The sequence below is a fragment of the Leuciscus leuciscus genome (assembly GCF_965113295.1).
Source record: "Leuciscus leuciscus genome assembly, chromosome: 24".
NCBI lineage: Eukaryota > Metazoa > Chordata > Actinopteri > Cypriniformes > Leuciscidae > Leuciscus > Leuciscus leuciscus.
Genome location: NC_138723.1, coordinates 23,158,158 through 23,178,540, shown reverse-complemented (window position 1 = coordinate 23,178,540; position 20,383 = coordinate 23,158,158). Strand labels below are relative to the sequence as shown.

General features: G+C 44.1%; 2 protein-coding genes and 1 long non-coding RNA gene across 3 annotated transcripts in view; 2 read left to right on the top strand and 1 right to left on the bottom strand.

Annotated features, from left to right (window-relative positions):
- The window catches only part of LOC309489623 (large ribosomal subunit protein mL48-like), a 90,569-nt gene extending 87,628 nt beyond the window's left edge, over positions 1-2,941 (top strand). Inside the window, exons 4-8 of the mRNA XM_082158486.1 lie at positions 1,757-1,839; positions 1,921-2,081; positions 2,224-2,326; positions 2,444-2,533; positions 2,761-2,941. Of these exons, the coding sequence (XP_082014612.1) occupies positions 1,757-1,839; positions 1,921-2,081; positions 2,224-2,326; positions 2,444-2,533; positions 2,761-2,838 (515 nt within the window). The 3' untranslated portion in view covers positions 2,839-2,941. The remainder of the gene's footprint in view (positions 1-1,756; positions 1,840-1,920; positions 2,082-2,223; positions 2,327-2,443; positions 2,534-2,760) is intronic.
- The window catches only part of LOC309489633, an 88,732-nt gene extending 84,171 nt beyond the window's left edge, over positions 1-4,561 (bottom strand). Inside the window, exons 1-2 of the long non-coding RNA XR_014202463.1 lie at positions 4,512-4,561; positions 4,290-4,465 (exon numbers count right to left, since the gene is read on the bottom strand). This is a non-coding gene — a long non-coding RNA (uncharacterized lncRNA). The remainder of the gene's footprint in view (positions 1-4,289; positions 4,466-4,511) is intronic.
- Positions 4,562-14,485: 9,924 nt separating this feature from the next.
- Positions 14,486-19,481, top strand: LOC309489613 (dnaJ homolog subfamily B member 13-like). Its single transcript, XM_082158471.1, has 9 exons — positions 14,486-14,674; positions 14,823-14,926; positions 15,362-15,517; positions 15,663-15,820; positions 15,897-16,010; positions 16,100-16,213; positions 16,464-16,540; positions 16,650-16,939; positions 17,029-19,481. The coding sequence occupies exons 1-8, from the start codon at positions 14,607-14,609 to the stop codon at positions 16,846-16,848; spliced, it is 990 nt and encodes a 329-aa protein (XP_082014597.1). The 5' UTR covers positions 14,486-14,606; the 3' UTR covers positions 16,849-16,939; positions 17,029-19,481.
- Positions 19,482-20,383: the final 902 nt, after the last annotated feature.

Sequence of the window (20,383 nt, the reverse complement as noted above, 5' to 3'; positions counted from 1 at the left end):
CAAAGTAATTAAGGCTATCCCTTCAGCACTAATTCAGTTAATTAAAGGGACATTACTGTATACATCACCTGAAGTACAAGTACCTAGTCTGTCTTTGGATGGTGTCCAATTTGTTGACAAAAAATGTAATAACAAATTGTTAAGGTCTCTCCTTACAGCTACTTACTTTCCAGCTCAACTAAAGAGGCATTTTCTTCTCAAGAGTTTCACTCCGAAAGCCGTTTCAAAGATAAGAACTAGTTATCTCTCTTATCCAGTCTCACCGAAAGTTAAGGAAATTCACTTTAAATTACTGAATGACATTTATCCTTCAAATGATTTCCTACACAATAGATTCAATATCGGTATTAATACATGTAGTTTCTGTCATTTTCAAATTGAAACTGTGGAACATCTCTTCTTTTCATGCGCTCACACCAAATTGTTTTGGTCAACTCTCCAGAATTGGTTAGCCTGTAAAACTTTTTTTCCAGTTCTAACTTTTGATATTATCAAATATGGTTTCCAGTTGGAAGATAAATCTACAGAATTTGGAAATAATAATCTTCTTTTATTGGCAAACATTTTTATTCATAAATGTCGGTTTTTGAAAATGTCTCCTATCTTTGAAGCTTTCAAAAATGAGTTAACTTTGTTTATTAGTGTCATGGTAAACAAAACCGGAAGCAATTGCAGATACTCAAAGCGTTTATTAGGCTCACAAAGAAACACAAACAGTTCAGGAAGGTGGCGACTCAGGCTCGTGCAGGGACTTGATGGTCTGTGGTGCGCTGGTGCAGTGAAGGTGATTAATCCTAAATCCGGTGCTGGAGTGCGGTGAAACCAATGACGAAGAACACGAACGGCAGGAAGACAAGGCAGGGCGAACACAGACACGGCAACTCCACGGAAACACTGACACGGCAATCACAGGACCTCAACAAACAATCCGACACTGGAACAGAGAAAGGTGTGAGTATATATATGGAATGGAAATGAATCGCAGCTGTGAACAGTGATTGTGATGATGATGATTATCAGCTGGAGCGCTGACGGACACGTGAGCGGGACAACGCCCACTCACACATAAACAACATAGACACGAGACAAGAAGGAACCAATGCATTCAACAACCGTGACAATTAGTGCATTGGAAAAATACTAATTTTCTAAAGCCCAGCTGCTAAGAGATTTTATTTTAGTAGTACTTTAATAACTATGTTTAATCTATTGATATGTGCTCGTATTTTCATATTTTATTTCTTTTGTTATATATGTAGTTTTCTTTTTCTTTCTCTTTTTTCATATATTTATATAAATGTTGAAAAGATTTGTGCTACTCTGACTGTACTGTTCTACATAGCATTTGTCTGTGCTCTGTTTCTCTTACATTCTGTAATGCCTTGTTGTTTAATAAAGGTTTATTAAAAAAAATAAATAAATAAAAAGGACAGAGACGTGTTACTGCAGCCAGTCCAGAAACCGGAAGTAACCAGAGAGTGCCTATTCTCTTCCTATTAGACATTCTCTGGTTGAACTACATTTCTGAATAGAATAGATGAATATGAGTATATGACATGAAAATATATAATGGATCATTTAGATTCATAAATTGATTGATAAATGGAAAATATTTTTGAAAAGAGTAATCATAGACCATAAAAAAAAAAATCATAAGAATTCTTTTTTTTTATTACACACCAGTGTTCAAATATAATTGTTAACTGATAGTAATCAAATGTTTTTTTTTTTGTTTTTTTTTTTTTTGTCTAACCAGGTGTTTTGCTGACTAATAGACAGTATAGATCAATGCCCACACATGGTATCGGAAGATACAGACATCTTCTTCCAAAAGCATCGGTAAGACCTAGTTTTGTACATCATCAGTATAAAAAGTTTTCACTGCCAGTTAATAGAATATGCTAAATTATTTTCGTTCAGCCAAAGAAGAAGAAGGACAAAATTCAGGCAAAGCAGATCAAAGCAGCGACAGCCACGGAGTTTGGCGTGCTTAATGTGTGTGTTTCCGGTTATGACATGGAACATTATTCCCAGTACATCCACAATCTCTGCAGTCACTTGGACATCAAAGTCGATGAATGGTGGGACAGAGAGATCATCTATTCTCAAAATCATGTTGTTTTTAATATAAAATGTGTCATGATTAACAATACATCATTTAACATTCTTTGAATTATTGTAAGGTAACAGTGAAAATAATTCTCTCTTATTTGTGTTTTAAAGCTTTGCCCTGCCTACGAAAAGCACAGAGGTCATGGTGATGCAGGAGCAAGGCACAAAGATGTATGTAGATGGAGTCCTGAAAACCCATGAGCGTGTTGTTCAGGTAGAGTGAATGCAACATGTGGTTGGTTGTATGAATAAATTATCTACTTTTATGATCGCATGTAATTATGATAGGTGTCCTGTAGCCTATAACTGATTTATTGGGATGTGCATTTAGATCAGTGAAATGAAGGCAACACTTTATCCCATACTTGCGGAAGTTCTTCTGAAGAACCAGCCTGAGGGAGTGCAACTCTGTGTAAAGCAGGTTAGAAAATTACACTTCATAATCATTGACATTGATACTGCTCTTATATTAATATGTCTGGCTGCATTTATGAAACTATTATTATCAACTGTTATGGGCTTCATTTGTGTTGTTGTTTTGTGTGTGTGTGTGTGTGTGTGTGTGTGTGTGTGTGTGTGTGTGTGTGTGTGTGTGTGTGTGTGTGTGTGTGTGTGTGTGTGTGTGTGTGTGTTTCTTCTTTTTTTCAGCACAACGAAGCAGATTATCAAGCCCGGTTCAAAACAAGACCTGAGCTTGAGGGGCTTATTGCAAAAAATTATAATTAATGTATTATTTAAAAATGTTTTTTAAATGAAATAGTGTGTTTTTCCATGACAGACATTTTCTACCTGGTGTGTGCTGTGATGAATAAATTATCTCATGATTGTTTTCCATAAAGTCATTTTTGTCTTGACCTGTCTTTAAAAGTTGATGTGAATGCACTGGAGTATGAGGAAAGTTGAAATTCATCCTCAATGACTGCTGTAATGTTGTTGACAGTATCAGAATATTTGTAATCTCTGGGATTAAATAATTCAGCAGCTGTTTAACCTGTTAGCTAGCATCGGCCCGAGGACGGGCCGTTGGGGGCGTGTCTATACTTTTATTACTTTTTTAAGCTTTGTTTTATAACAAATATTCAAATGACTACCCTAAACTACATTTGAAAGCTAAAACACTCAAGAATCATGTTCTAAACTTGTTTTTGCAATCAATACACCAGAGAGAAAAGGGTTAAATTAAATGCAAAAGGACTGTTCATGTTAACATGAGCAAAATGAACCGCAATACTTATCTATCCAATAATCATAATAAATGCAATTTCAACTATTTCTGAAGTGCTTCTCTAATAAAGAACACCACTTTCTCACATAAACAGCCCCTGCACGAGAGAATAATTGATTCTCGAGTCATCGATTTCAACCAATTCAGCACCATCGCCACGGACAGCGCCGGGTAACGTCGCACGTAAGAAGGTATATCTTAAGCAGCTTTCTAAGGTATAGTTCGGGGAACACACTTAGGAACATAAACAAATTTGGTAAGATATATCTTTCGAGTCTTCTTAGCACGCTAAGAGTGAGCGTTATCGGGAAACCGGGCCCAGATCAGTTCGGACGAATCCAAGAAACAACAGCATACATTTCAATGTAAGGGTCTACTCTTCAAAATGCATCCCACTTTTTAATCCAAAACAACGAAAAAATAGGGAAAAAATTTAAATATCCTCCTTTGTTTGCATGAGCGTTTTCGAGAAAGAGTTCGCATCATGTTCATTTTCAATGAAATATCGATTCTAATCCGTATTCCAACACTCAAAAGCCATCTCACCCCCGTAGTTTAGACTCTTCCGGATCGAATGAGACATTCCTCTTCTCTCTCCTTCAATCACAGGCTTTGTTTTAGACCAAAACAGTAAGAGAGCACCTGACAGGCTCCGCGCCCTGTCAATCTCGCACCTGGGTTTTCGACTGGATAAAAGCCTGGATAAAGGCAGCCAATAGAGAACCTAAGTCCCTCCCCTCCGCTTCCGGCTCATGGGACCTTATTTCGGAAAAAATATGTATGGTAGTCAATGGCGAGAGACAACTTATCTTTTTATTCTGTCTGAACTGTGCCCTGAATTACACATTTGATGTTTGTCAATTTAAAAGATAATTAAAGTCAAGAAAGTCGCAGTTTGTCATAAATTAGAAAATCGCTCAATGAACTATATCTCTCGTCTCGCACTATGTACGTATGTGTGCAGTCTGGTACAAAACACTCAGGCATGACGGCGTAACGTTACGATTATAACTCAAGTCTTATAACGTAAGACTATAGAAAAAATGACAGACATTAGTTCAGTAAAGTTAGCTTCATTCATTGAGAGAAAAGGTATGACGTTACATGTGCGCCTTTTGGGTTTGTAGTCTTTGTAATTACGTATTTTCACAGTCTTATACCTCAACAATTTTACAAACTGTGACTTTCTTGACTTTAAAATGTATCTTTTAAGTTGACAAACATGTGTAATTCAGGGCACAATTCAAACGAGATCAAAATATTTGTTGTCTCTCGCCATTGACTACCATACAATATTTTTCCGAAATAAGGTCCCATGGTGGTCAACCGGAAGGGGAGGGACTTAGGCTAGTCAGGAAAGTTTTGATTGATGGGAGTATTAGCAGTATTAGCCAACTAAAATCGATTGCAGTGATAGACAGTTTATGCAAGCATATTCGTCAAATTCAAGTGTGCAAGTTTTCGTTCACATGTGCGCTTTCGCCACTCGCACACACATAAGCGCGTTGTTTTGACACATGGAGCTCGCATAAACGTACGGATTTATTCCAAAGCATATATCTGAGCATCTCTATCATGGATCCTCGACTACAGAAGAGATTTGGTGGTGTATTGGAGAAGATGAAAAGGAGCAGAGACGAAGAGCAGCAGAAAGTAATAGGATATTCATTATAATTATCAGTTTATTGTAATTTATTTGAGTAAAAAACACGTTTGTAATTACAAATGTTCTAAAACATTTTTTTATATTTTTTTTAAATATCCTATATTTTATACATTAGTTGGAAAACGATTAATTCTGGAATGTCTATACATGTGAGAAATCACTGTTTTTGCTATTAGAATTGTTCAAAATAAAGATAATTTTGTTCAAATGTTGTGCTGAAATCGTTTTTTCTTGTGTGGTTTGAAGGGCATAAAGCCTGGAACACACCAAGCCGACGCAGACGAACTAGCGCTGATGAAAGCCGACTGTGTTGTCGCCTCGCATCGGGGTAAAAAGCTGCACTTGAACACACCGAGAGAATTGACTGTCAGCTAGAATGCGCGTTCTGCGCCTGCGTGTAAATGAGACAGCTGTCTATTTCTGCAGATATATTCGTCTGTATTCGTCATTCAAAAAGGGAAACCGGCGCTGCCGGCTGCAGTTACACAAACCGTAAACAAAGCATGTGCGTGCTTACCGTTTTGAATATCAATCCTGCTAAACACTGTCTTTATTCCACTCCTCTCGTGTTAATATTGAAATATTCACCAAGGAACACTCAGATAAGATGACATATCATTAGAACAGCCTTCTATCTGTACCGTTTTGACTTTGCCCGCTATTTTGCTATTATTCTCGTGCACTGACTCGGTCACTAAGCTGAACAGCCAATCAGAGTTCCCTCTTTCACCGACGGCCCGACGCCGATTCAACATGTCGAATCGGCCGTTACAAAGCCGACGAGGACCAATTTCAGCCGACGGTGCGGAACACACTGAGAAGATTTAGTCGGCCGACGCACGGAAACTGCCCGACGGCCGACCGTCGGCTTGGTGTGTTCCAGGCTTAACAGTTCTGAATTGATATACATGTATGTAGTACTAGGCCTACCAGTGATGCGCGGGTCAATGTATAAACAACCCGGACCCGACCGACGTTTTCAACTAACCCGCCCGCAACTCGGACCGCAAAAAAAAAGAAAGAAAATATTGTACCCGACCCGCTTCCTGACCCGCATTTTTTAAAAGTAGGCTAGTAAATGCATAGCAAGAAATACACATGACAAAGCCAGCACTTTGGTCATTATCTTTCATTATTTCGGCAACTTTGCTCTTTCTGTTTGTGTATTTGCGGAGCTTCCACTCCCCAGTCTTCACCTTTTCTCTTGCCGCCTCCATCTCTACCTGCAGACTGAGCTCGTGCGTCATCTTCGCGCCAGTTATTCAGCCAATAAAGTGTAGGCCTATGTATTTCATAGAAAATTGCATGTGAGCGGAGTGGAGCGGGAGCAAGCGGGCGGATCTTGGACAGAACGCAGAGCGGCATTTTTAAAAGGATGGAGCGTCGCCCTATTTCCCGCTCCAATTTCGCTCCGCGCACACCAAGATTCTGAAGCATGCTCAGTCAAGCCTGACTCACTCAGTCTACTGTTGATGACTGCAAGATGGATTCTATTTTCAGTCAAAACTCGGCTCAATAATGGAGTTCAAAAAGTAGGCTACTTCAAAAAGGAAAATAAGAAGTCATACAGGTGTAAAACTAACTATTATGTGGTAGAAGAAAACGAATGTGGAGACATCGTTTCAGTCAGTAGGCCTAAAGATTAATTTTGGAATCTAAAAAGACACATCTCTCGAAAACATGCAGTGTGATATGTGAACACGCTGGGAAGAAAGCAAAAGGTTAGCAAATTGAATACGGTAACTTAAAGTGTAGCCTAAATTAAATACAGCGTAAAATGCAAACAATTGATACAAGCCCATTTAAATTTTAATCCTGCGCGCTGCACACAAGTTCAGTTATAAGAATGTTGTCCTAATAGTTAATTTAGCCTAGGCCTACTTTTAAAACGTTTATGTATATTTATTTTATATTTTTGTTTATATACATTTTATTTATATTATTAGGCCCATTTATTCGTTTTATTTTACAGCAGTTTGTGTGTACAGTGGATATAAGCCCATTTAAATTTTAATCGTGCGCGTTGCACAAAAGTTAACTTATCAAAATTCTGGCCTAATAGTAAATTTACTTTTAAAATTTTTATGTAGGCTATATTTTTGTTTAGCCTATATAATTGTTATTCATATTATTAGGCCCATTTATTCGTTTAATTTTACAGGACTTTGTGTAGGCTATTCCTTCCTTAAGTGCTTCTTTTACTGGTATTTTTTAACGATATCTTTTGCATTTCTCATCCAAACAATGTCAAACTTGGCACTGCACTTACTCGTGCCCGTAGCAAGACACCTGTCAAGTTTGAAATCCATCGGAATAACGGTTCGAGAGATATGCGAATAACAGACACACAGACAGACATACAGACAGATTTTTCTGTAATTTATAGATACTAGTGCAAAATGCCCGTGCAAAATCAGTTTTTGTGTGTGTTTTTAGTAGCCTAATTGTTGGTTTGGTGCCCGTGAAAGAGACTGTGAACGCATTGAATTCAGGGTGCAGGCTAGGTTACTACAAATAATGGCCGTGAATAAAATATAATATTCAGAAGTAAACAGTGTAGCTGAACAGAGTGATTGTATCAGAATGTTTATTTTTAAACCACAACCTTCTTGGGGCTTCTTTGACCGATACAACCCTCTAATGTCAGAATGTTTATTTTTAAACCACAACCTTAAGTGCTTCTTTTACTGGTATTTTAACGATATCTTTTGCATTTCTCATCCAAACAATGTCAAACTTGGCACTGCACTTACTCGTGCCCGTAGCAAGACACCTGTCAAGTTTGAAATCCATCGGACTAACGGTTCGAGAGATATGCGAATAACAGACACAGACAGACATACAGACAGATTTTTCTGTAATTTATAGATACTAGTGCAAAATGCCCGTGCAAAATCAGTTTTTGTGTGTGTTTTTTAGAAATAGTTGGTTTGGTGCCCGTGAAAGAGACTGAACGCATTGAATTCAGGGAGCAGGATAGGTTACTACAAATGATGGCTGTGAATAAACTATAATATTCAGAAGTAAACAGTGTAGCTGACTGAGTGTTTATGTATACCACAACCTTCTAAGTGCTAGTGCAAAATGCCCGTGCAAAATCAGTTTTTGAGTGTGTTTTTAGTAATTGTTGGTTTGGTGTGTTCATTGTTACAATTACACAGCAAAAGTTCAGTGACCTTTTTATTTGTGCATGGTAGAAAGCACACAGTGAACTCCGAGAAAACGCTATGCTTGAGGAAACAGTTTGTGAATATAGGCTACTACAAATGATGCCCGTGAAAGAGACTGTGAACACATTGAATAAGATATGTTTAGTTGGTGAATAGCATAGGCTACTATTACACAGTAGCAATAACTTTAAGCGCACCAGAATGAAATATAATATTCAGAAGTAAACAGTGACTTACAGATTCAGTTTACATCCACAAATGAATTAAGCGCGTGGATTCAGGGAGCAGTGCAAAGTGCCCGTGCAAAATCAGTTTTTGTGAGCTGATCGCCGTCAAAAAAGTTTAGGAGATATTTCTTAGTGATGGCTGATTTCAACAGTTTCAATATGGTAGCATTTTGAAAAAAAAAGTGTCATGAATTTATTGCATTTTTTGGGAAAAAGAATCCGTTTTTATAATAGATCTTTGAAAATCCAAATCTGGATTTGAATTTTTTATGATATTATAACCTAAAGATGCTATGTGAAAGTTTGAAACAGAAAATAGTGGTTTTCATCTTGCCACTTTCTTGGTAAAGAAAACACATTTTTACTCAAATTAATCAAAATGGATTTATCACGTTCTGGAACCAAACTATAATATTCAGAAGTAAACAGTGTAGCTGACAGAGTGTTTATGTCAGAATGTTTATTTTTAAACCACAACCTTCTTGGGGCTTCTTTGACCGATACAACCCTCTAATGTCAGAATGTTTATTTTTAAACCACAACCTTTTAAAAATTATATATTTAACGATATCTTTAGCATTTCTCATCCAAACAACGTCAAACTTGGCACTGCACTTACTCGTGACCGTAGCGAGACACCTGTCAAGTTTGAAATCCATCGGACTAACGGTTCGAGAGATATGTGGTTAATAGACGCACACACAGACAGACAGACACACACACAGACAGGCAGACGTTTCTGTAATTTATAGATAGACTAGTGCAAAATGCCCGTGCAAAATCAGTTTTTGTGTGTGTTTTTAGTAATTGTTGGTTTGGTACCCGTGAAAGAGACTGTGAACGCATTGAATTCAGGGAGCAGGCTAGGTTACTACAAATGATGGCTGTGAATAAACTATAATATTCAGAAGTAAACAGTGTAGCTGACTGAGTGTTTATGAATACCACAACCTTCTAAGTGCTAGTGAAAAATGCCCGTGCAAAATCAGTTTTTGAGTGTGTTTTTAGTAATTGTTGGTTTGGTGTGTTTGAGTGCTCATTGTTACAATTACACACATATTTGTGCATGGTAGAAAGCTGTCACAGTGTCTGGTTGTGTTTCCCCGGGTACCCACTAGATGTCCTCCTTACCCCCACGGTGTCTTGCACTAGGAACTTCATCTCCCACAATTCTGTCTGTGATTGCACCCAGGTGTCTGTATTTTGTATCACCAGCTGTCTCTTGTTATCCCCTTGTCATTCATGTATATAAGCCCTGTTTGTCTTGTGTTCTTTGTGAATCAATGTTTAACGTTACACCGCGTCTGTTGCCTGAGTTTTGCCCTGCCTTGCCCTGCCTTGCCCTGCCTTGCCCTGCCTTGCCCTGCCTTGCCTTGCCCTGCCTTGCCCTGCCTTGCCCTGCCTTGCCCTGCCTTGCCCTGCCTTGCCCTGCCTTGCCCTGCCTTGCCCTGCCTTGCCCTGCCTTGCCCTGCCTTGCCCTGCCTTGTCCTGCCTTGTCCTGCCTTGTCCTGCCTTGTCCGTTTCTTGTTTTTGTTATTTGCCTACCTGGATTCTGACCTTTGCCTGTTTTGGATTTCGCTTTTTGGATTACCCTTTTGATATTAAACACCTCACTTTGCTGCACTTTGGATCCTGTGCTTATTACCTTGGCGGTCGTGACAGATTGATTCACCCTCTAGGATCCAAGCAGTATGAGCGCCCGCCGCAATTTCCCCGCTGCCAGAGGGGAACAAGGAGGACCATCAGCACCAGAACCCAGAATGAGCATTTTTGAATGCTTTGCACTGTGGGCTCCGATTATGGAGGAGAGAATGGCGGTCAACTCCCCTGAGCCACAGCGCAAGAACACCGGGCAAACCAAGTCGGTTAAGGTTCCCCCCCGTGAACATTCTTTCGTGGGGACCCGCCTGGTAAAGTTTCGCGGTACCCGCGGAGGTCGCAGAGGAGGTGGAGGTGGGCGGGAGGAGATCCCGTTCCATTACCCGTTCTGGCCGCACATCGATCCAGAGGTTCCCCTGCAGCGGGCTCCACCTAGTCCAGAGCCGTCCACTCACCATCAGAGACGGCGGAGGAGGAGGAAACCTCTCGGCCTCGACCACGGGTCCGAGATGATGCCCGTACAGCCTGCTGTCACGCCAGAGACTGTTCACGTCACATCTGCCCAGCCAGAGACGGTTCATGTCACGTCTGCCCAGCCAGAGACTGTTCACGTCACATCTGCCCAGCCAGAGACTGTTCACGTCACGACGTCTGCCCAGCCAGAGACTGTTCACGTCACGTCTGCCCAGCCAGAGACTGTTCACGTCACGTCTGCCCAGCCAGAGACTGTTCACGTCACGTCTGCTGAGCCGGTGTCTTCGGACAAGATGGCCGCCGCCGAAAGTGTTCCCGTCACGTTTACCGAGCCGGTGTCCATGGACAAGATGGCCGTACAGCCTGTGTCTGAGCCGGTGGTGTCTGTTCCAGAGTCGGTGGTGTCTGTTCCAGTCCCTGAGCTGGCAGTGTATGTTTCTGAGCCGGTGGTGTCTGTTCCAGTCTCTGGGCCGGAGCCAGTCTCTGTTCCTGAGCTGGAGCCAGTGTCTGTTCCTGTGTCTGTGTCTGTGTCTGTTCCTGTTCCTGGGCCTGAGCCGGTGACATCTATTCCTGAGCCCTCAGTGACCGCGACACTGGCCATTATGGCCACAGCCGTGTGGTGTGTGTGGGCTGCGCGCACGCTTGGACCGGTGGTGTCTGTTCCAGGGCCAGTGGTGCCAGTTCCAGTGCCTGAGCCGGTGGTGCCAGTTCCAGTGCCCGAGCCGGTGGTGCCAGTTCCAGTGCCCGAGCCGGTGGTGCCAGTTCCAGTGCCCGAGCCGGTGGTGCCAGTTCCAGTGCCCGAGCCGGTGGTGCCAGTTCCAGTGCCCGAGCCGGTGGTGCCAGTTCCAGTGCCCGAGCCAATGGTGCCTGAGCCGGTGGTGCCAGTTCCAGTGCCTGAGTCGGTGGTGCCAGTTCCAGTGCCCGAGCCGGTGGTGCCAGTTCCAGTGCCCGAGCCGGTGGTGCCAGTTCCAGTGCCCGAGCCGGTGGTGCCAGTTCCAGTGCCCGAGCCGGTGGTGCCAGTTCCAGTGCCCGAGCCGGTGGTGCCAGTTCCAGTGCCCGAGCCGATGGTGCCTGAGTCGGTGGTGCCAGTTCCGGTGCCAGTTCCAGTGCCCGAGCCGGTGGTGCCAGTTCCAGTGCCCGAGCCGGTGGTGCCAGTTCCAGTGCCCGAGCCGGTGGTGCCAGTTCCAGTGCCCGAGCCGGTGGTGCCAGTTCCAGTGCCCGAGCCGGTGGTGCCAGTTCCAGTGCCCGAGCCGATGGTGCCTGAGTCGGTGGTGCCAGTTCCGGTGCCTGAGTCGGTGGTGCCAGTTCCGGTGCCTGAGTCGGTGGTGCCAGTTCCGGTGCCTGAGTCGGTGGTGCCAGTTCCGGTGCCTGAGTCGGTGGTGCCAGTTCCAGTGCCATTTCCGGTGGTGCCAGTTCCAGTGCCATTTCCGGTGGTGCCAGTTCCGGTGCCTGAGCCGGTGGTGCCGGTTCCAGTGCCCGAGCCGGTGGTGCCGGTTCCAGTGCCCGAGCCGGTGGTGTCTGTTCCAGTTCCTGAGCCGGTGGAGTCTGTTCCAGTTCCTGAGCCGGTGGAGTCTGTTCCAGTTCCAGTGCCTGAGCCGTTGGTGCCAGTTCCAGTGCCTGAGCTGTTGGTGCCAGTTCCAGTGCCAGTTCCGGTGGTGCCAGTTCCAGTGCTTGAGCCGGTGGTGCCAGTTCCACCGTCCGAGGGGTCGTCTCCGCCGTGGCCGCCCGAGGGGTCGTCTCCGCTCTGGCCGCCCGAGGGAAAGTCTCCGCTCTGGCCGCCCGAGGGAAAGTCTCCGCCCTGGCCGCCCGGGGGAAAGTGTCCGCCCTGGCCGCCCGAGGGGTCTTCTCCGCCCTGGCCGCCCGAGGGGTCTTCTCCGCCCTGGCCGCCCGAGGGGTCTTCTCCGCCCTGGCCGCCCGAGGGGTCTTCTCCGCCCTGGCCGCCCGAGGGGTCTTCTCCGCCCTGGCCGCCCGAGGGGTCTTCTCCGCCCTGGCCGCCCGAGGGGTCTTCTCCGCCCTGGCCGCCCGAGGGGTCTTCACCGCCCTGGCCGCCCGAGGGGTCTTCACCGCCCTGGCCGCCCGAGGGGTCTTCACCACCGTGGCCGTCCGAGGGGTCTTCACCGCCGTGGCCGCCCAATGGACTGTTCGCTTTGCCCCGACCACCCGATGGACTGTTTGCTTTGCCCCGACCACCCGATGGATTGTTCGCTTGGCCCCGGCCACCTGAGAGACTTTTGGTTTTCCCCTGTTTCCCCATCCTATTGTCCATGTTTCCCTGGCCCCTGTCTTATCCTAGTTCCCCCGTGTTTGTTCCCCTGCATGGACCTGGTCCCCCGTCCCTCCCCTGGATCCTCCACCGTGTTACCTCCCTCCTGATCTCTTGGTTTGTTCTGTGTTCCGTCTTGGAGTGTCTGGGAGCCACTCCGTAGAGAGGGGGTCATGTCACAGTGTCTGGTTGTGTTTCCCCGGGTACCCACTAGATGTCCTCCTTACCCCCACGGTGTCTTGCACTAGGAACTTCATCTCCCACAATTCTGTCTGTGATTGCACCCAGGTGTCTGTATTTTGTATCACCAGCTGTCTCTTGTTATCCCCTTGTCATTCATGTATATAAGCCCTGTTTGTCTTGTGTTCTTTGTGAATCAATGTTTAACGTTACACCGCGTCTGTTGCCTGAGTTTTGTCCTGCCTTGTCCTGCCTTGTCCTGCCTTGTCTGTTTCTTGTTTTTGTTATTTGCCTACCTGGATTCTGACCTTTGCCTGTTTTGGATTTCGCTTTTTGGATTACCCTTTTGATATTAAACACCTCACTTTGCTGCACTTTGGATCCTGTGCTTATTACCTTGGCGGTCGTGACAAAAGCACACAGTGAACTCCAAGAAAACGCTATGCTTGAGGAAGCTTGTGAATAGGCTACTACAAATGATGCCCGTGAAAGAGACTGTGAACACATTGAATAGGATATGTTTAGTTGGTGAATAGCATAGGCTATCGTTACACAGTAGCGATAAGTTTAAGCGCACCAGAATGAAATATAATATTCAGAAGTAAACAGCATAGCTGACTTAGATTCTGTTAACATCCACAAATGAATAAACGCGTCGATTCAGGGAGCAGTGCAAAGTGCCCGTGCAAAATCAGTTTTTGTGAGCTGATCGCCGTCAAAAAAGTTCAGGAGATATTTCTTAGTGATGGCTGATTTCAACAGTTTCAATATGATAGCATTTTGAAAAAAAAGTGTCATGAATTTATTGCATTTTTGGGGGAATAAACGCGTCGATTCAGGGAGCAGTGCAAAGTGCCCGTGCAAAATCAGTTTTTGTGAGCTGATCGCCGTCAAAAAAGTTCAGGAGATATTTCTTAGTGATGGCTGATTTCAACAGTTTCAATATGATAGCATTTTGAAAAAAAAGTGTCATGAATTTATTGCATTTTTGGGGGGAAATAATCCGTTTTTATAATAGATCTTTGAAAATCCAAATCTGGATTTGAATTTTATATGATATTATAACCTAAAGATACTATGTGAAAGTTTTAAACAGAAAATAGTGTTTTTCATCTTGCCACTTTCTTGGTAAAGAAAACACATTTTTACTCAAATTAATCAAAATGGATTTATCACATTCTGGAACCAAACTATAATATTCAGAAGGAACCAAACTATAATATTCAGAAGGAACCACAACGTCAAACTTGGCGCTGCACTTACTCGTGACCGTAGCGAGACACCTGTCAAGTTTGAAATCCATCGGACTAACGGTTCGAGATATGCGGTTAACAGACATACACACACACAGACAGACAGACGTTTCTGTAATTTATAGATAGATATGACTCTTGGGTAACAAAGTTTCAAGTGTCTAGTTTAAAAAAAGATCAGAGTTATGAATGTGGACCATATAGGGTTTAAGAGCTACAGACATTTGTATTTGGGTATGTCATTTTCAGAAAATTCTCAAAAATAGGGGCGCGGCATTACCCAGAATTCCGTTCTCTGTTTCCATAACAACCTCCTTTGACAACAGTAAACTATCGTTCATTCCTACTGACTAAATCCCGGTTTGCATTTGTGCCCTGATAAAGTGTAAATATTAGAAAAGTTTTCGACTTAGGAAAGTTAGATAAACAGTTGTGCGATGGACAGAGACTATTACGCTATTTTGGAAATAAACCGCAACGCCACTGACGCTGACATAAAGAAGGCGTAATTTACGTTTTGTTTAATTTCTAAGTAGTTTTGTAAATATATATAAATTCAATTAAAAGCAGATAAACTAGTCAACAATGTGGTTTACGTTCATTTTGAGGAATCATTTGCTAGCAGTTGATTGTTTTTATTTCGGTATAATCAGGTATCGGCGGCTCGCGCTGAAGCACCAGCCGCGCAGCAGCAGCCACGCGCGCGCCGCCGAGCGCTTCACATTGCTCGCGGAGGCGTTTGACGTGCTGAGCGACCGTGAGTTCACTAGTGACTAGACAAACTCATATACACCCACAAAATACAAAAAACACCTTGCTGCAGCACTTGAATATTCGACATAACGTTATTAAACGTGTTTTATATTAAATTACAACTATTTTGCAACGTGTCACCCAGTTGTATTTTAAGTTTTTGGTTACCAGAAAGTTCTGGCAGGCTAGTTTATATTTATAAGAATACAACCTAAAAAAATAACCTTTAGAGAACGTCGTGTATCAATTAAAAACTTCAATGTTTGTTTGTTATAAAAAACGTTCATACAACGTTAAGCTTTGGCTCCCAAAGTAACTATTTCATACTACTATGCTCCTGCCACTGTATTGTGTAAGGAAAATAGCACATAGTACACAGTTCAGGCCTCAATTTGTTGTTTCCTGGTAAGTTGGTAATGGCTTTTCTCATGCAATGCAGTTGGTAAAAAGGCTGTCTATGATCGTTTTGGAGAGGAGGGTTTAAAAGGAGGAATCCCATCTGAGCTGGGAGTGGGCTGGTCATCAGGATATGTCTACCATGGAAATGCAGATGAAACATTCCGACTGTTTTTCGGAGGAGATAATCCTTTTGCAGGTAATTTTTATAGTATGATTTTATTTATTTTTTTGTATGATTTTAATTGACATTTTAAAAGACAAGCTGGTTCAATCAATAATGCCATGGTGTTTTGAAAAACCCAAGCTCTGATTAGTAATATCTGCTAACTCATTCTCCATAGATTTCTTCACTGGTAATGGCAGTGAGGTCAACACAGCTTTTCAGAGCTTGCGTAGGCAAAAAGAAAAGTTACAGGATCCACCAATAGAGAGAGACCTTCATCTTGCATTGGAGGACCTTTATTATGGATGCACTAAAAAAATTCAGATATCCCGTAGGGTAAGTTCTGCAGACAAGGGTAAAGATAAAATGGACATATGGACTCATGAGAAATTAATTTCATTAATTGATACAGGTCATGAATGAAGATGGACACACATCCAGCATGAGAGACAAAATTTTAACCTTCACTGTAAAAGCAGGATGGAACGAAGGGACACAGATCACGTTTCCAAAAGAGGGAGACCAGGCATGACAACACATTTTTATCACAATTTTGTTTTGTCGTGGTTGTAAATAGATCTAGGTCATAACAGAATTTAATCTTTTTCTCCACAGGGAACAAACAACATCCCAGCAGATATTGTGTTCATCATACGCCAAAAGCATCACCCACGCTTTGTCCGCCAAAATGATGATTTGTATTACACAGCAAATATTTCTCTTGAGAAGGTGAGAAACATTTGTTTTAGCATATTTCAGCAGATTTAAATATACATGTTTTCACACTCTAATAGATCATGACCAGAGAGGCGTTCCATCTTTTCCGTCTAGTTTTCATGCTGAATATGTGATGGGGTCTCAATTGGACCGACATGTTAAAAATGAATAGTTTCACTCTAAATGTAAATTTTTTTAATTGAATTGTCAGTTTAAGTTTCATAAATCTAACTATGTCTTTGAATATATGATAACTCTACAGGCTTTGACTGGTTTCTCAGTAGAAGTTGAGACACTAGATGGCAGGCTTCTCAACATACCCATTAATGACATTGTGCAGTGAGTAAAACATTTCTCTTTTTTAACATGCACGTTTATGTTACTCAGCAGAACTTCTGAACAAAGTTCATATTTAAGACAGTTTCATTTTAATTTCTTTGTACTACAGCCCTCAGTACACCAAGGTTGTGACCGGGGAGGGAATGCCACTAGCCAACAACCCATCCAAGAGAGGCGACCTGATCATTCGCTTCGTTACACATTTCCCAGAGAAGCTCTCGGCTGAAAAGAAACAGCTTCTAAACGAGCCCTTTCATCAAAATGAATCCAGACTTCTTAAAGTAGCATATCTCAACTTTTGGAGTTGAACTCAACATCAGATTGACATTTAAAAAGACCATCACCTTCGCAGGATGGAACGAAGGGACACAGATCACGTTTCCAAAAGAGGGAGACCAGGCATGACAACACATTTTTATCACAATTTTGTTTTGTCTTGGTTGTAAATAGATCTTGGTCATAACAGAATTTAATCTTTTTCTCCACAGGGACCAAACAACATCCCAGCACTTTCAGCGGGACGAGCTCGAGTTCTGAGGACGCCGGCTGGATATTCGCCGCCTTCACTCGCCGTACCTGCTGCGCAATCCTTTCACTGCTCCGTGTGTGTTCGCAGCTCAGGGTGGCTGCCGTGAGTGCGAAGCATTGCCTCTCTCGACCCTGCGGGCTCGACAGGCTTCGTTTTCCACCGAGTCCGCCTCAAAAACGTGGCGTTGATTCAAATGCCTCGTTCCAAGTGCATCCCCGGGTGCATCGTGAGCTCGCGGCCAGCTTTCTTACGTACAGAAAGCGAACCCGCCCCTCGCGCCCTCCCGTTCTTATGGCAGGGCTCGAGCATTATGAGCGTTTTAAACATATGAGCCCACGCCGGTGCTCCCCGCGTGACTCGCATGACGCTCTCTTATATGCTCACGCTAACTGAAAGCTTATGTCATTTCCCCCTGTGGCGAAATCTAATGGTGCGTTCACACCAAACGCGAATAGAGTCAATGCAAAGACGCGTTATGCGCGTAAAAAATTCCTGCCGCTACGCTGTAGGCAACGCGTTGGTTTTAATTTATACTTCTGCGTCGTTGTCCGCGTTGACGCGCAATTACTCATGCAGAGGGACCATGTGAAACCCGAGGGAGGGGTTCTAGCAGACCAATCACAGCGATTGCGTCCGCGTAGAATTGACGCGTTGTTACATTTTTGGAGAGGTGCGCGTCAGGGTACGCCGAAGGGTACGCGCGCTAAACACAGCTTACGACGTAGCTATGGCGTAAGTTCGACGCAGAAGTATAAATAGGCCTTAAGGCTTTCGCGCCAGAGACCCGTGTTCGAATACCAGCTCTGGTGGCAGGCAAAAAATTATGCTGAGCTCGCGGCCAGCTTTCTTGCATAGAGAAAGTGAACCCACCCCTCGCACCCTCCCGTTCAGATGGCAGGGCTCGAGCATTATGAGCGTTTTTTAAACATATGAGCCCATGCCGGTGCTACCCCACGTGACTCGCATGACGCTCTCTTATATGCTCACGCTAACTGAAAGCTTATGTAATTTCCCCCTGTGGCTCTCTCTTCTGAGCTCGCGGCCAGCTTTCTAACTGTGCGTTCAGACCGGACGCGAATAGCGCGTCAAATTCGCGCCTGTCGTGTCTAGTTGTACGCTTGACCACTTTGTGTCCATTCGCGCGTCAAGAGCGAAACTGACGCGCGTAAATTTCTCTTCAAACTTTTGTTTTTCCGCGCGTCAATTTCGCTCTTCGTCAGAGGCGAAAGTTTCAAAAGTTTCGAAACCCGTTGGCGGCCATCTTTTTACAAGATGTCTGATGTTGATCGATCATTTATCGAGAGAGTCACCGTACTGTATTTGCTCTGGAGAGCAGAACAGCGGCGTAGGGATCATCGTCGCCGTATTTGGGTCCACCAGAACCTTCGGAGGCGAACCCAGTTTGGCGAGTTTCACCATTTGCTCCAGGAGCTGCGCCTGGATGACGGCCGCTATCAGCGGTGCTTCCGCCTGTCCCGCGCCCAGTTTGATGACCTGTTGTCCCGCATCGGAGCGAGGATCACCCTCACCCACATAATCTGTAATTTATTTTTGAATTGATGATAAATGGAGCCATCCTCCCAAAGTAATTAACCTTGTCCTGTGATTTTTTTTTTCTTTCTCACACAACACTGTCCAGACACGAACTATGTTCTTATACACTAAAATTGGTTGTCTTTACATTAGAATAATAATGTTTCATATAATCTGGATTTAGATATGGAATAAATAGCATTCAATACAAAATGAATATGTCTCATATATTGAAATCAAGTTTTTAAAGATTTACTTTGTTTTACTTCACCACGTGACAGCAGCAAGCAGGCTCCTGATTGGTTAACGCGGTGCGAATTGACGCAGAGGTTCAGATTTTTCAACTCGGGCGGCAGACGCGATTTCGCGTCAAACGCGAGAATGCACAAAAAGCACTACATAAAATCATTTGCGCGTAACGCGCTTAACGCGCCAGACGCTCAATTCGCGCCAATGAGGCGTATTCACGCCTAACGCGCCGCGCTCTACGCCTCATGCGCCGCAGGAATTTTTTACGTGCGTAACGCGTCTTTGCATTGACATAACATTGAAATCACTCGCGCCTGACGCGCTATTCGCGTCCGGTGTGAACGCACCATTACATACAGAAAGCGAACCATTCCCTCGCGCCCTCCCGTTCAAATGGCGGGGCTCGAGTATTTTGAGCGCCGGTGCCCCCCGCGTGACTCACATGACGCTCTGTGATATGCTCACGCTAACTGAAAGCTTCTGTCTTTTCTCCTGTGGTTCAGTGGCGACATCTAAGGCTTTCGCGCCAGAGACCCGTGTTTGATTCCCGGCTCTGGCGGCAGATAAATTATGTTGCTCTCCTTTGAGCTCGCGGCCAGCTTTCTTACGTACAGAAAGCAAGCCCGCCCCTCGCGCCCTCCCGTTCATATGGCAGACCCGTGTTCGATCCCGGCTCTGGCGGCAGATATGAATTATACTACTTGAGCCTCCTAAGTCTTCCTAGCCCCCCTAGGAAGGCGCCGACGGCTAAGTCCCGCTGCGGCCGGACCGCCATCGAAATCGGCACGACCCGCTCTCTCAGAGGCGATTCGAAGAATGTATTCAGCAGCCAACGAGTCAGTTCCTCAACTCGCTCGGCTGCACACAAAACCCGTTCTCACGGCGACCCACATAAATCTCAAAAGAGCATTATGTCTGGTCATATTCCGGCTCAGGCCGAAGGTGTTTTGAATTTAGGAAAGGTGCCCACTGGCCAGTGCCCACCCCTGCACACAAACACTACCCTCTCTGTGTGTCACACTCATCCAGGGTCGAAAACAATAAAGCTGGCTCAGGCTGCTCGACCGCTAAGTGTAGGAAAAGTGCCCACTACCCAGTGTTCACCCTTACACACAAGCACTACCTACGCAGTGTCTCACACCACCACAGGGTCCATATCAGTCAAACCGGCTCATGCCGTTCATGTTTTGAGTGTAGGAAACGACTTTATCTGTGCTACGCACACACATAACGCCTCAGCGTATGATCCCAGCTCGAGCTGGCAGTGTTTCAAGTGCAGATCACATGTCTACCTCTCAGCGCACAAATTTTGAGATCGCAATAGACGTGAAGGACTATAATGCGTTAAGAGCTCGCTCAAGTACTGCGGAGCTAAACCATTTAGTGCTTTGTAAGTAATCAGCAATATTTCAAAATGTATGTGATGTTTAATCGGGAGCCAATGCAGTGTTGACAGAACCGGGCTAATATGGTCATACTTCCTGGTTCTGGTAAGAACTCGAGCTGCTGCGTTTTGAACTAGCTGTAGTTTG